Here is a 17,185-nt window from a genome sequence, read left to right as displayed (position 1 = left end):
TCGACCTAATTACACCGAATATAACTCTATGCCGCTCAGGAAAGTGGTGTTACTAAATCAGCATAGAAAGGCACTTACATTGGCAGGAGCCAAACTTAAGTAAAGATACATCCACAGCTAGGTTGTCACAAGGCAGCTTATGTTGACCTAATTAATTAATTAGCCTCTTACAGTTTGTATGGCAACTTCCACCTTCTGTGTGTGTGTGTGTGTGTGTGTGTGTGTGTGTATATATATATGTGTAAATAAAATCTTCTTACTATAATGTTCCATTCTATGCTTCTGATGAAGTGAGCTGTAGCCCACAAAAGCTTATGCTCTAATAAATTTGTTAGTCTCTAAGGTGCCACAAGTACTCCTGTTCTTTTTGCGGATACGGACTAACATGGCTGCTACTCTAAACCTGTAATTGTGTAGTGTAGACAAGGTCTTATTTACACCGACATATTCAAATCAGATGTCAGATATTCTTTTGTTGAACCTACCTTTAGCTCAGGAAACACATGCTGGTGGGGCTGCAATGAGCTCACACACCTGAGCATTAGTGAGACAAAGCAACATTTCCAAACTGTTGCCAAAGATATTCAGTCAGCTTACCTATCCAGCACTCCAGACGCGCACAGGGAGTTGTCTTCACCACATCAGGAGGGTCAACACCTACGTTTAGGCACAAAACTAAGGCCACACTAACAGTCTTCATCTAGAAACAAGAGAAAATAATAATGCTTAGTGCAAAAATTCACCACTTATTACCGATGCTGTAATTCTCAGTGCTACCTTATAACTCTCAGAAAGAGTTCAAGTTCAGCTTTGTTAATCCATCCTTAACAAGCAACAGTTTAAGCATTCTGTTAAGAGTGGGAAGAAAAATTGGAGATAAGAAAGCTATGAAAGTTCTCTTTTTGTTCCAGCAGAACTGCGTTAATTCTTACTTTGTTAATCTGCAATCTCACTGAATTCTCACAAACATCCAACAGGTTCACTCCAGTTCTCAGAAGAGATTTAATAAAGCTGTACTTAAGTCTTACATTGCTAAGATTTCTTCATTTCCAGGGCCCATACTGCTGTACATTATGCAGATCAGATGCCAATAGATTTCTGCCAAGCATCCTGGATTAGTCAATGTCTAACTGAAATGCTTTATTAAAAAGTAATGTGAACACACTATTCAAGATTCCAGATCAATAACAGAATACAGTAAACCTTGCCTTAAGTGACCACTCAAGCAATAGACACACACACACAAAATTTTAAAAAAAAAATCAGTGGCCTAGAAGGTGTGGTTTTTGTTTGGTTGGGTTTTTTTTTTTAAGACCTTTAATGTGTGTTGGCAATCTGAGGTACACTTAAAGTGCTCTCCTTAAAAAGGGGGTGTATGATGTGAATGTACCTTTTTTTCCCCCAAGTGAAACATAAAAATGAAAAACTTGTTTTTTAAAAAATATTAAACCTTTCAGGAGCAGAGGTGGGGATATTACCTATAACAGAACTGCAATCTTTACTCTTTAGGAGTTTGTCTCCAGCTTTTGGAGAGTGGGGAGAGAGGGAAGCCCCCAGAACTCTAGAATACATATTCTGGGAAGGACTTGGAATTTTTAATTATTTTTTTAAAATTTTACAGTTCATCTTTAAGACTCCACCACATCTGACAAGTTCTCAAATAAATTTGATAACCTTAATGGAACTTTTATGACAATATTAACCCTTATGCTGCTACCTATGACTAATATTCCTAGAGACACATGGTGGGTAAAGTAATATCTTTTATTGGACCAACTTCTGTTGATAAAAGAGACAAGCGTTGGAGCCACACAGAGCTCTTCTTCAGGTCTTGGAAAGGTACTCCAAGTGCAACAGCTAATTGCAAGGTAGAACAGGTTGTTTAACATGAGTTAAACAATTAAACATGCAGTTTCCACGGCATGCATCCGATGAAGTGAGCTGTAGCTCACGAAAGCTCATGCTCAAATAAATTGGTTAGTCTCTAAGGTGCCACAAGTACTCCTTTTCTTTTAACATGAGTAGTTAGCATACATTCTAAGGGACCATTCAAGGTAGAATGGCCCGTTAACACCTCTGCAGTCATAGGACAAAAGGAAGGAGTCAGTTGGTTATTGATTGTAATAACCATAAATCCAGTGTCACTGATCAGTCTATGATTTCTGATGTCTATCAGAGAAATGAATTCAGGCTCCCTGGATCATCTTTTGAAAGTGTTGTGCAGGTTTCCTTTGAGGATAAGGACTGACAGATCAGATATAGAGTGATTGCTTTGTGAAAAGCATTCACCCACAGTTGACAGGGTGTTTTTGTCTTATCATTTGAGAATGTAGTGGTTGTCTGGTTTCACCCACATAGTTCTTATTGGGGTATTTAGTGCACTGGATGAGGTATACCACATGTTGTGATAGACACGTGAGGGATCCATTGAAAGGTGTGTTGTGGGAGCATTGATCATTGTAGTGGTGGAGATATGTCTGCAGGTCTGGTGCCACTTTAGAATCAAAGAATCTTAGGACTGGAAGGGACCTTGACAGGTCATCTAGTCCTGTCCCCCACCTCATCACAGGACTAAGTATTATCTAGACCATTCCTGACAGGTGTTAGTCTAACCTGTTCTTAAACATCTCCAATGATGAAGATTCCACAACCTCCCTAGGCAATTTATTCCAGTGCTTAACCACCCTGACAGTCAGGAAGTTTTTTGTAATGTTCAACCTAAACCTCCCTTGCAGCAATTTAAGCCCATTGTTGCCTATCCTCAGAGGTTAAGAAAAACAATTTTTCTCCCTCCTCCTTGTAACAATCTTTTACATACTTGAAAACTTATGTCCCCTCTCAGTCTTCTCTTTTCCAAACTAAACAAACATTTTTTTCAATCTTTCCTCAGAGGTCATGTTTTCTAGACCTTTAACCATTTTTGTCACTCTTCTCTGGACTTCCTCCAATTTGTCCACATCCTTCCTGAAATGTGGTGCCCAGAATTGGACACAATACTCCAGTTGAGGCCTAATCAGCGTGAAGTAGAGCAGAAGAATTACTTCTCGAATCGTGCTTACAACACTCCTGCTAATACATCCCAGAATGATGTTTTGCAACAGCGTTACACTGTTGACTCATATTTAGCTTGTGGTCCACTAAGACCCCCAGATCCCTTTCCATAGTTCTCCTTCCTAGGCAGTCATTTCCCATTTTGTATGTGTGCAACTGATTGTTCCTTCCTAAGTAGAGTATTTTGCATTTGTTCTGATTGAATTTCATCCTATTCAGACCATTTCTCCAGTTTGTCCAGATCATTTTGAATTTTAATCCTATCCTCCAAAGCACTTGCAATCCCTCGCAGCTCGGTATCGTCCCTTTCCGTTGGTGTCCTGGTCTATGGGGCGCTTGCATCTGATGAACTTGGGGAGGTCGGGGGGAGAAGGGAAGGAGTGTTTGAAGGAAAGAAATGCAGGTTCAGGAAAGTTTTTTTTCAGTATTCGTTGTAGCTGTTTGAGGATACCCTGTATGGGTTCCAGTGCAGAGTGGGAGGTGACAACTGGAGGTGTGCAATCAAAGGAGGTTCAATTTCTGTATTGAAGCAGGTTCTCTCTGGGTACCCAGGTGACCAGTTCCATAATGCTATCTACTTCTCCAGTGGAGGCTCCTTGTTTGGTGAAGAACAACAGAAATTGGTCCAATAAGAGATATTACCTCACCCACTTTGTCTCTTTAATATCCTGGGACCAACATGGCTACAACTAAAATGTATACAATAACGGCCCTAGAGTTGCACTCGTCATTATTTCACCTTCCTTTAAAAACAGCCTCCTTGCAAGAAACCTGACATGACTGAACCTATAAACCTAACTAAACAACTGCACCAAAACTGAATTACAGACCTTTAAAGCAATAAGTGCTACCAAAAATTTCAAAAAAATAAAGCACTTTCTATTTTGTAATATAACGAAACCAAAAACTTTTCAAGCTAACCAGATTACATGGTGCAGCAAAAGGTACCTCAGGCAGTGATCTCAACACTCCCCTGGATCAGGCCTGGCCAGTATTTGGATGGGAGATCACCAAGGGAAAAAGAGTTGTTGCAGGAAGTGCTGGCAGTTCATTAGGGATTACTCTTCCTTCTTTCACCGCTGAAATAAGGCCCCATCTTGGTGCTGTACTTCTGCAGATATCATCTTTAAGACACTATGTAAGTGTCAAATCTTCAAGAAGTGCATTTTACCCTCCACAGAAACTCTACGATCAATATTGTCTCCACCTTGGTCACCTATTCCCAAGCTGTCATCTCTTAATTTAGGCCCCCATCCTACTTCCATGGACAAAATTATACATGTGCTTGATTGTTTGTGGAATTGGGTCCCTAGACTAAGTGCTTTAAGGGTAAGGATTCAAGCCAGAATTTTCAAATATTCTGTTTTGAAACAAAGTCTAATGTCTTGAATTGAAAAAAACTAGTTTGACTAAAAGACATGGCTATTTAAATTACCTCACGTTGATTTCCTGCATCCGATGAAGTGAGCTGTAGCTCACATAAATTGGTTAGTCTCTAAGGTGCCACAAGTCCTCCTTTTCTTTTTGCGAATACAGACTAACACGGCTGCTACTCTAAAGCCTGCAGGTGTGCACTAAGATGCACTCTCCCCACATATCATTTAGTGAGTGCACATTTTTCAATATGAGGAACTTTCAGCTCAACTCGTAAAGCATGCAGAACCCGTAAACTATGTAAGCTACACAGCTCCTGATTGTTCTTTTCCCCCCACACTTTTTCAAAACAGACAAGGAAATTGAATTTGTAAAACTTACTAAAGACTAAGGGCTAGTCTACATTGAGGGCTAGTCTACATTGGCAACACTAAAGAGCTGCCGAGGGGCGTAGGTCCCAGCACTGTTTACTACTTTACACTGTTCACACTGGCACTTTACAGCACTGCAAATTGCTGCGCTCAGGGGAGTGTAAAAACTTGCAGCGCTGTTAATTGCCAGTGTAGACAAGCCCTACGTTTGTCCCATTAAAATAACAAGTCAAGAAATTAACATTCCAGCAGCAAACTATGTATTGTTTTCTATTCCTGTGTCTTAGTATTGGAACTCCACAGAGTTAAGAAATACCAATTTTTATATATGTAACCTTAAAAATGCTCTTCATTTTTGCATTAAATATGCCAGTTTTGTGCTACATTAAGCACAGCCGTGTCACTACATTTTAAAGGGTGTTTTTCCTATTCTGTATGTTCATGATAGCTCACATCTAATATAAAAAGTGTTCTAAATTAAAAAATTAAAGCCTCAAGAAAAGGCTTTTAAGTATACTGAGGTACTATGCGTCTGTGGTACTGTACCTACAGAGGATGTGTGATGTTTTCAGTTTGGAACAAACCACTTGTTTGCCCTTCTTGGTCTCGCCTAAGGCTGTTGATTTGACAGCAACAAAGTAAAACTGATCAAGCAGCACATTCACCACACTTGCTTCCATATCCGCAAGGGGCAGTGCAAACGTATGAAATCCAAACCTGATAGCATCTTAACTTTATCAGTACCTAGGACCAGCAGTAAACCAGCTACTAAGTGCTTTTGTCAGACAAAAATACTGCTTAAAAATTACATTTTGCAGCTCTTCCCACCTGCACATTCTCTTCTCCATATCAATACCTAAATTAGTGAAAGGAAACAAAAGAGGCAATTTTCAGAGTAGCAGCCGTGTTAGTCTGTATCCGCAAAAAGAAAAGGAGTGCTTGTGTCACCTTAGAGACTAACCAATTTATTTGAGCATAAGCTTTCGTGGGCTACAGCTCACTTCATCGGATGCATGCAGTGGATTTTTAAAAGAGGCAATGTGGTGCTCTATATTTACGTCAGAACTGTTCAGCATTCCCTTGCCTGTCTGAAGCAAAGCCACCCGCATCTCCACATCCCTGGGGTGCTCATTAAGATTCAGAACAGCAGGCAAAAAACTTATCGCAAAGCTGGAGCCATATAAATGTATAATTTATAAAGAAAGCTAGAAACTGGAGCACATGGCTAAGAGACTATACATGCTAGGAAGGAAACAAAAAAAACCCAGTATGTCAGGATAAAATTTCTACAGCTTCTGCTGATTCCTGCTTCTATCCTAGAGACTCTGCTGCAGAGAATTAGCAGGAAAATTGGCTCCTGGTTCCTGGACTGCATCCCAAGCCATGTCCTTGCTAAAAACAACACCACCACCACTGCAGCAATCAGGGATGCAGTACAAGTTAGCCATCACCATGTTATATTAATAAGCATTAAGTCGTGCTTTCTACGGCATAGGTGGAGCAGCACAATCAAGACCCCCTTACCAGCATTTCATGGTGATTCCCCCATGGTTGAAAAGCCCTTAGGAAATGATACACTTTAAAGTAAGAGGCAGAGGTTTCAGAGAGATCTTATATATTAAGCTTTTATTCTAGGACAGAATAAGGGACACTAGTCAAATCCAAATTCATTGTTAAATGCATGTGGATCAGTTGAACAAATATATTTGTTGCTGAACTCCACTTACGAACATGCATGCTAAGAGCATGCCCATGCCTCACTGAGAATGACCCCTTGAATACTTGTAGTGCACGTTTAAAAATCTGGAACACTCTTCAGATCCCAGATTTAAAGTTAGCCAAAACAGATGAATATAAGCACAGTGGGGTAACCTGGCACTTATCCTCAGAAGACGTGTGATCCCCGGTTCGAACTAGAAGGGGCTCAGGAACAGAGAGATACGAATAGGTGTGATTGATACGGTTTCCAACCACTGAAATCAGATTTGATATAAATAAGTGATAAGTGTATTATGTTTGTATAATAAAATGTTCTAATTAACACTACAGCAAAGGAAACACATCCTGAAAGATGAGAAGGCTAGAACACTTAAATAAGGGACTTTGTTCCACGGGGTCAGCCCTCCCTTGGGAAATACCTTAACACACAGAATGCTTAGGAACTTCTGGAACGGTAACAACTTTGGGGATCTAAAGGACCCTTGGAAATGCTCAGTATATACCATGGTAAATGGTGAGGAAAATATATGGAAGGGAATTGTGTAGTAAAGGGAAAAAACGAACAAAATTTTGAAATTGAGAAATAATCTGTACACCGTGCAAAAGCTTACATGCGTGAATATCCCAGTGATGGGTTTCTGTGAGCAAATTATCCATAACATCTTGCTATAAGGTTTTCTTGCACCTCTCTCTGAAGCTGCTGATACTAACGACAGCTAATGACAGAAGAATGAACTTGACAGACCACTCCTCTGATCTAATATGACAATTCCTATGTTGATGAGGATCTGTATTATATACAACTGTTTCTGATACCATCTAATGTCAAACCATTTCAGACTGCTCTCTAAAGGGAACCTCCAATAGCTACAGTTTGGCTTATGTCTTGAAGCAAATGGATTCATTTCACTTTCCAAACTCTTTGAGGGTTTTTTTGTTTTGTTTAATATTGACTAACTCTGGATGTTCTCATTATTCATACAAATATCTAATTTGTTTTTAATCTTCTAGGCTCCTGGCCTCAAATGATACTGTGTTACAATGAGTTCCGTAGGTGCATTGGGTGAAAAAGTATTTTAAATTCAATTTTATTTCAATTTAGAGCCTAAAAAACTGTCCAGGCACAGTCTCTGAGCACCCTGCAAATTCTAAAAAATTACGAATCAAATGTCAATTTCAGTCAGCTCACCATTCTACCAAAAACAGCTCTCCATACAAAACACTCCCAACAAATGGGCTAGCATTTCACTCTGCTAATCCAAATGGCAGACAAGAAAAATGGGCCTTGTGGAGTGCTGGCAACTTTGGGTTATTTTTGACTGAAGCAGACAAACATTCCAGATCCCCACGGGCCTTATGAAGAACACTTGCTGACAGCACCCTCGACTAATCTGAGAGGACCTAGCATCAGATGAGGTCTCACCAGTGACTTGTATAATGGGAATAACACTTCCCGCTCTCTATTGGAAATACCTCACCTGATGCATACTATGATTTCATTACATAGCTGCATCACATTGGCAACTCAGAATCAACCTGTGATCAACTAATACACCCAAGTCTTTCTCCTCCTCTATCACTTCCAATTGATACATCCCCAGATTAGATCAAAAATTATTTTTGTTAGCTGGTAAGTGCATGACCTTGGACTTGGAACTATTAAATTTAATCTGATTTCTATTACTCCAATTTTCAAGGTTATACAAATCTTCTTGTACGATATTCCAGTCCTCCTCCATATTGGCAATACCTCCCAACTTTGTGTCATCCACAGCTGTTATTAGCACACACTCGCTTTTTGCACCAAGGTCATTAATGTTAAATAAGCTTGGTCCCAAGACCGACCCTTGAGGATCTTCTTTACTAACGTTCCTCCAGCCTGCAAGTTCACCTTTCATTATGATCCTTTGTAGTCTCCCCTTTAACCAGTTCTTACCCACCATTCAATACTTGTATTAATGTCCATCTTCTCTAATAAATTCCCATGTGGGACTGCATCAAATACTTCACTGAACTCTAATTAGATTAGATCTACTGCATTTCTTCTGCTAGAAAATCGATTAGCTTCTCAAAGGAAAATCAGGTTGGTGTAGCACAATCTACCTTTTGTAAAATCACGCTGTAGTTTATCCCAATTAACATTAATGTCCTGAAATAGTTTCTTTCAAAATTTGTTCTCAGACTCTGCACACAACTGAGGTCATTCACCATGCCACGGCCCCCATTACCCTTATTAAAAATGGAGGTAAAGTATATGTTTAAAGATAATCTAGGTATGGCCCAACACCTAGTCTGCACCACATACTCAGTGTTTAGTGGCCCCACATCTTCTTTCTCAGTTTTCTTTTTAAGTTATATAGCTAAAGAACCTTTTACTGTTCGGTTTAATTTCCTTTGCAAGGGCCCCCAATCAAGGTTCAGCTGTGATCAAAGGCTCTGCTTCTCTCACAACACATTGCCCCCACCAGACTTTCAAACTGAAAACAAATCAGCAAGCAACACACACTCACTCTCTCTCTCCTTCTCCCCCTTCCCTCCCCTTCCTCCCCCCCGCCCAAGGAACAGGGGTTTGGCTCCCTTCTCCTCTAACAGATCTCGGCTGTTTCAGCACTGTTTGCTGGCTCTTGTGCCATGGCTCCTGTGTTTTAGGCTCTCTATAGAAAGACTTGCTCATCTAGCAGGGGACTCTTTTTCAGCAATTCCACCTTTCACATACATTTGAGATGGAGCTCCATCTTGAAGCATTGCGTATGCTACCCTCACATTTAACTGAATGTCCCCTTTTTCTTTGATACAAGGACAAGGGCAGAAGTCTTCTCACCCTTTACGCATGCAGAGAAAAAAAGTTTAAAGAATTCTTCTAAAACGTTCCCTTCAATCAGGTTCCAAGCAAATGTAGTGGTGAAATTTTGTATACATCACTGACAAATGTCAACTAAACCATTTCATCACAGTCAAAAAATCTGAATCAACTGCTGATCTGCTTCTGTTTCCACACCTTTGTCAAGAGTTTCTTACTATGCAAGGCTTTTTAAATATTCCCTTAAATTAAGATAGAATACATGTGATATTTCATTTGCAACTAGCACTACGCGTAATAAAGAGTTATTTGATCATCAATTCATTTACTTTCTGAAGACTCCTCAAAAAGCAGTGACTCGGCTGACACAATCGTTCCCAAGCTGAGAACCGATTACTACAAGATTATTTAAAAAAAAAAAAGTTTAATTACCTTGAAAATATTTTCAAGGTAATCAAACAATGCTGAGCTCTAAGAAAAGGAAGTACAGTTCTAAAACTAAATATTTAAAATTCATTGTGCATAATTGTGATATTCACTGCAAAAGCAAATGAAGCACTTCTTCGTACAAGGCAGCTCTGGGGTTTTTGTTTTTGTTTAAATAAATCTATTGCACACTGCCTGCCAGCTCCAGCGAAGAATGTTATGAGCACCTTGAGCAAAAAGCACACAGCGCCACTAAAAATACGGCCATATTGCCAAAAACACATTTAGGGATAGAGAATGGAACATTTTTCAGCAACAAATTACTGATCTTTATATGGGAATCCCTCGATAAAATTCTATAGCCTGTGTTATGCAGGTGGGTCATTCTAGAGGAGGAGGAGAATAATACCTATTGCCCTTAAAACCACTGGATCTATGTTTCATGCTTGTCTCTGCTAGAAAAAATGTCATCTTATGCTTTTGAGACCCATGTTACACTCCATAATTACATGTTCAGTAGTAACGCTAGATTGCCATTATCACCTAAAAACACACTTCACCAGAAAGACTTACAGCAAAAAGTTTATCCTTTTATACACTATCCAGGTGATGACAATTAATGGTAAATAGAGGAAGGAAAAGGGAAGAGTAGAAGTGCAGGAAATATCATCTCCCACCCTGATACCAGAGAGATTTAGTGTTTTGTTATTCAGAAACAAGTCAGTTAATAATATCTCTCCCAGATACACAGAGCCTCCCATGCATCACTGTCTGATGACCATGCCACTGAGAAGGCAAGTAGCATTACAGCTTAATCGCTTTTTAATTAACACTCAAGTAAATTATAACTTGATGGTTAATTCTTACTAAGAAAAAGTGTGATGATGTATGACTAATGCAGACTTGCTTATATTAATGAGCTACAGTGATTTACTACAGTAGGATCATAATGCAATTACTTGAGCAAAATCCAGCACCACGTCTTACATCCACCTTTGACTTGTCTTCTGCAGTATAAACAATCACAGATATTTTGGTGCACAAAAAAAAGGGGGTTTTATCATTAATTTAATAGTTTGGGTAATGTTTTGTGCTCAGTAAAGAGGACTGATACCACTGGTTACAGTAAGCTTTCCCTACAAAGCTCTAATTCCCCCTCTGAAACAATACTGGGTCCCTTCGGAGTAGGGGCTGCCAATCATGCAAAACAGAACCCCTGCAGTGGTTTTATGAGCACTGGGAAATCCACTAGTACAATCCACTAGAGACAAGTGGGACTCCAGACTCCTTTTTACTTGTGACATAAAGCCACCTTCAAGCCCAGTTTCCTAGAGATACAGCAGACCATTGAACATGGAGACTGAACTACCTTCATCCCTAGAAGTGGCCGCTGCAAAACAGGTTGAGATACATGAGTTTGCAAGAAATTTTCAATGCCACTGTGGCATCAGTTCTGTAGTAAAACAATTTCATTTTCTAATGCTATCAGTTTAACACCTTACATAAGCACTAAATTTATTTAAGTTAAACTAATGTAAAATGCAGTTTCCAATGACTTGCAGGGAATAACAGCCTACAACCAACTCAGGCTATGTCTACACTAGGCATCTTTTAGCAGCACGGCTGTACCAGCAGCTCAGGATTAAACAAAGACTGTGACTGGCTCGCCAACGACAAAAGGAGTTTCTCCTCCCTTGGTGTTCACACCTCAACTGCTAGAAGAGGGCCTCATCCTCCCTGATTGAACTAACCTCCTTATCCCTAGTCTGATTCTTGCTTGCATATTTATACCTGCCTCTGGAAATGTCCACTACATGCATCCGACGAAGTGGGTATTCACCCACAAAAGCTTATGCTCCAATATGCAATACTTGACCTATTTATGACATCCAGGACACTTGCCTCTAAGTATCAGAAGAGTAACAAAACAGAGACCAAAACTAAGGACACAGTACCAGCTCATTCTGTGGGATGAGGGGCCTGTGTGCACCCTGGCACTCATACAGGCCTGGTTCCCCGCTCCCTGGCATCATTACTTTCTCCCTTGCAATGTACCCTTCTACCGGTCTTAAATAAATGTAGATTCTCTCTCTACCACCTCCTCCCTCCCCCAAAGCCACACAGTTACGGAATGTCATACACAAGAGAGTTGCATGAACTTAAAGATATACAGGATACCACTTAGTTCTACAAGAAAAAGGATTTGTCAAAGACTATGCTCCTTCCCCCAATTTTTAGTATTTAACGAGCAGCTTTATTTAAAATATGCGCTTTGGGGAATATGGCAAACAAACCCATTTCACACAGATGAAGATCATGCCCTTTTGTGAAACAAACAACTACCACAATGTATTGTAACTGTAGTAAGCCCCAAGCAAGGAACCAGTACCAGAACCATTACAAGTTTAGCTATATATCTTCTTAGATATCTTATGTATGGTTAATGCATGCATCAACAGGGTACCCAAGTGCCAGTGAAGCCTATTGATATTGTTCAAAGTCTCGCTGATGTCAGCCAGTAACATGCCTATGAGTATCATGCTGCAAGTATCTACAATGGACTATTCCTGCAGGCAGTAGATGAATTTGCAGGCTAAGCAACTTCCTCTAGAAATCAAAGGGCTGTATTTTACAGTACAGTGCAGGCATAACATCAATTGTTAACAGGAGTCATTCATACCACTCTCTGTACTACAATAAAAGTGTGACACACGCACCCGCATTAAGCCCCCAAAAAAGTAAAAGTTTTCTGTTTGTTGCAGGCAGACTATTTCCCCAATGGGTTATCATTAACTCTAAGCCTTGCAAAACAACAAAACCAACAGGCCATTTGCCAACTAAACTAATTTAGTCAGTTTAGTCAGGTATTTTAATAGCAAAGACAGACAAAACTAACTTCTCAAGCAGTTTAATTCTATATTTCAAGCTACGTACTTTTTTTTTTTTTTGCTCTGTTCACTGCAACTGGGTATACCGTGCAGCATGTGAGGTTACACAAAGACCTGACAGCCAATATTCTCCGATTCCTCGAGACCGTCCAGCCCTCAAACATTTAACTCCATTAAAAAAATATTTGTTGTCAAAATAATTAGAAAAAAGGAAAACAGAAAGCAGAAACCGAGGGGAGAATTAATAATTGTACTTTGTTATAAAGTGTTTCCGGAAGAAGGTACTTAAAGGACCTAACTTTTTTGCACGGCATTTCTTCGCCTTTTTATGTTTACAGATACTGTTAACGATGATTTGGGACATTGTTTAAAAAGCTTTTGCATTCACCTCTTAATTAGCTCTGAAATAAAAGTGGGATAGAAGCCCTGAAACAAAATAAAATTACAGATGAAGAAAAGTTATCCAACACTGCCTGTAACTATCTGAAGGCTCTGGGACTAAGAATCAGTTCCACCAAAATTAGTGCAGATCCATTACTACTTGAAGTTACTGTACCTACTAGTAATTTTCAGCTACAGAAATCCCTACATGTAATTCATAAAAATGAGCATGACTAAAGAGCAGAGATTTTATCACCACAAGGTGCCTCACTTTTTCTGCTTTAGTAAACCTGAAAGCAATTCCTATTCAGAATGAAAACTTCAGAGACAGCTACACCCCCCACTCCACCCAAAGGTATGTCTACACTGCAATTAAAAACCCACAACTGGTCTCTGCCAGCTGACTGGGGCTCAGGCTATGGGGCTGTTTAACTGCAGTGTTGATGTCTAGGCTCAGTTGGAATGCAGGCTCTAGGACCCTGAGAGTTGAGAGGGTCCCAGAACTCAGGCTGAATGCATACACCCTATATCGCAATTAAACAGCCCCACAGCCTGAGTCTGGCGAGCCCAAGTCAGCTGGCATGGGCCAGCTGCAGGTGCCTAATTGCAGTGTAGACATACTCTAAGTCTTGTTATGTCATAAGTAAAAATTTTAAAAAGGGATTGTCAGTGCTTTATCATGTAACCTAAGTAAAGCAATCAGCAAGTCAGTGGCAATAAATTTACAGATGGAATTTCTAGTTTTAAGTTAGGACTCCATTTCAGATTTCAGAATTGACGTTTTTCTGACCACACCAAAACATCTGAAATTTCAACACTACTAGAACAAGTTTCAAATCACGGGATCGAGCATATTATAAACCTAAACATTTATGAGTTGATAGCTACAGACCGCTTTTTTTCTCTTCATCTCAGTACGTTAATTCACAAAAATGTCATTTCTAACTAAAATAAGCAAGTGCAACATGCACAAAAAAATAATGTATTCTGTCAATTTATTTTAAAAAGCTATGGGCACATATACCAACATTAAGTACACAAGTTAGGATGAATTTCCAACATAAAATATCCTATGGATCCACCCAAATTAGGTCTCCCGCATCATCCTATAAAATCTAGTCTGTCTACTTGCCCAATGCGGTGCATTGAAACCGGTGTTAAAATTATAAACTATTGCTTTAAATTCTCAGGGGTTTTCCTGGTCCTACTTGCAGGCTAGAGGGCTGTTCAGAGAAGCATTGAGCAGAGTCTTCAGCAGTCAGTCTGCAACAGCCAGCCTAGAGCAAGGTGGTGGGAGTTGTGCCTCTTGAGTCTCTGTTTTTGGTTCTTGTGTTAGGATTCTGAATTCTAAGACATAAAGCGTGTTAGGCTGCAACCTTCTAGAAAGAGCACTTTATATTTTTATCTAAATTCTCTGTATGTATGCCATGAACATAACACTCAGAAAATGCCTTAGGGAAAATAATATGATATTTCTCTTTATATCCATTTATACAATTGCAGGTTTGGGGGTTTTTTTGCAGATATTTTATACAGAGAAGTCCAGAATAGCTAAGCATTCCATGAGTAACTCTCCAACAAGCCTCTGTGGTGATGTGACTAAAATTTTATTAAGCGGCTCCTTGAAATTTTGTTTAACAGTGGGCAACATTTGCAATTTTCCCTATGTAAAACATTTGTCCCATACACACTGCAATTTCTCCAGATAAGTAAATAAATAAAAAGGCAGTAAACTCCTCCTTTTTCCCTTACAATTAATCAGTCCTTCCACACCACTCTCAAGCAATAATGCTCTCTTCCCCAGCACCTCATGGAGACTCTTCTAAGTCACTCCCCTAACTGACAGAAGTTCCTCCAAGCAACAATTATGGCAAGGGGGTTGCCCTATGGCCTCTGGCTGCAAGACTGATGGATGATGTGAAGAATGGGTCCCTACTGCTTCTTAAGGTGGGGGAATTCATATTGGGTTTGCTGTGGGTGGTTGTGGGGGTGAACTCTAAGCTCCCCTCAATACAGGCTCTTTATGCTCTGAGCTATGACCAGACAGGCAGCATCTGTAGACACCTACTCAGTGCAATGGCACCTTGGTCACACTGCAGGAGCGGGTGGTAGAGTCCAAGTGTGAGCTCCTAGCTTACGAGTAAGGAACGAAGAAGGGGAGTTCCCGTCACGGCGGTTGTGGATAAGGCTGAAAATTGTAACAAGCAAGCACTCTGAGGGCAAAGAAACATTTTTTTCTTTCCCGATCCATCCCCATTTTAAAGCGATTCTTAGTCACCACAATTCCATCACCATGCATAAAGCCAGCTTAAGTACTTTGAAGAGGAATAACAAGATGATTCATTGGGACACCCCAGATTTAACAGACTCATTATTATATCAAGAGTGGGTAAAGGGAAGGAAAATATGCTGCAGACACAGACTCACCCAACTGCTTGCTCCTTTCAGTCCCAGCAGTTGGTTTAAATTTTCAACCCTCTTTCAAAAAAAGGGCACCTAGGAACGTAGAGCTTAATTTTCAATTTCCCTGCACCTTGTACAGTCATTTAGGCCAGTGCACAATGAGCACAAAATGCTGCCATTCTGATTTGGTAGCAGTTTACACTCACTTGCACCAGGGTGAGTGACTGCACAAAACGCAAGCCAAGGCAGAATCTGGCCCATATTCTGGTTTAATAATGGAGATTCGCTTTCATGTGGCCTAAAGGTCAGATAAATTTACAAGGGGCACGTGCAAACCCACACAAAGCCTCCCCAACTCAACAGTCGTATTTACAAGGGAAGAAATTCTTCAAGGAAACAGCTCTCAGTTTCAAGGAGGCTTTTATACAAAGTTTGAGAAAAGTCATATATAAAATTATGAACAAATTTTCTGGGGAGATAAAATTTAATAGACTACAAAGAAAAAACTAAGTTTAATATTAATAATTCATATGCCCCTGCCAGTATTCTGCAGCCATCTGTAGCCCAAAAGGTCAGTTCTTGCTGTGACGGTGCTGACAGCATGTGCTAGATTCCTGCATCAGCTCCTTTTGAGTGTTTGTTTCTCTTTTTTATCCTCAGTTTTCTGCACTTCTAGCATGGAATTTCATCAGATGTGTACTCATGTCCAACACACTCGCCACTTCTGTGCTTTTACTTACCCAATGAAAACAGCTACTAAGCAAAATTCAAGGACATTCATTAATGCAAATAAAGCTTATAATAAAATAGATTTTTAACTGCTAGACTAATCGTTTACTTCATAAGCACTTCTCTGGACTGGTATTATAGATATATTAGCAGCAGAAATCGATAAGCAACATACACTTATACACTTCCTATTTACTTGCTCTGAGCTCAGCAAGATCCTGTTCTGAACATGAGGGAATACTATTAACCAGTAAGATGTGAACCACTGAGCTCAGATTCTGAAGGTGCCTGCAGCGGTCCAAGGTAATCATGCATAACAGAACCACTCAACTGAAGATTAAAAACTCCAGTGTCAATTAGGCTTATCCACTCCTTTTGGCACAGTGAAATCTCAATGCTTTTATGACACTGCTTTGCCCTGGTCTACACGGGGGGTGCGGGGGGTGGGGTGGGGAAATCGATCTAAGTTATGCAACTTCAGCTACATGAATAACGTAGCTAAAGTCGACATACTTAGATCAACTTACCGTTGTGTCTTCACCACAGTGAGTCAACTGCTACCACTCCCCCATCGACTCTGCCTGCACCTCTCGCGGCGCTGGAGTACAGGAGAGCGCTAGACTAGACACGATAAATCGACCCCCGCTGGATTGATCGCTGCCCGCCGATCCGGCGGGTAGTGAAGACATACCCCAAGTCTAGTAATAGCAAATTGGTGTTTCTTGGCTCCAGGTGAATAGATGTGACAGCCAGTGAGGAAAAGAAACCAGCATGAAGCAAATTAATATTTGACAACTGCAACCTCTTGCTCTTCAGCCTTTACACTGCCACACTAGCCTTTACCCAAAATGCAAAATGACACAGCTAAAGACACCTTCCACTGCATCATCCCTATCTCTGGTTCACTGCAATGGTTTCCTTTCTTTTTGTGTATGAAGTATAAGCTCCTCGTCAGGTCCTCAAAGTGGAAATTGCAGAAAATATCTCTGAAGAGCCAGCTGGTCAAATGGAATGGAAAGATGTACAGGATACACGTGAGGATG

The 17,185-nt window shown here is 40.2% G+C and overlaps 1 protein-coding gene across 2 annotated transcripts in view; it reads right to left on the bottom strand.

Moving 5' to 3' along the window:
- The window catches only part of RPTOR (regulatory associated protein of MTOR complex 1), a 304,649-nt gene that overhangs the window by 266,685 nt on the left and 20,779 nt on the right, over positions 1-17,185 (bottom strand). For both annotated transcript variants that reach the window (XM_084646962.1, XM_084646963.1), the window contains exon 2: positions 598-700. In XM_084646962.1, coding sequence (XP_084503088.1) covers positions 598-700 — 103 coding nt within the window. The remainder of the gene's footprint in view (positions 1-597; positions 701-17,185) is intronic.

This window comes from Lepidochelys olivacea (assembly GCF_965140295.1).
Source record: "Lepidochelys olivacea isolate rLepOli2 genome assembly, chromosome: 14".
Lineage (NCBI taxonomy): Eukaryota > Metazoa > Chordata > Testudines > Cheloniidae > Lepidochelys > Lepidochelys olivacea.
Note: the sequence above shows the minus strand (reverse complement) of the source record. Positions and strands in the feature narration are given on the sequence as shown.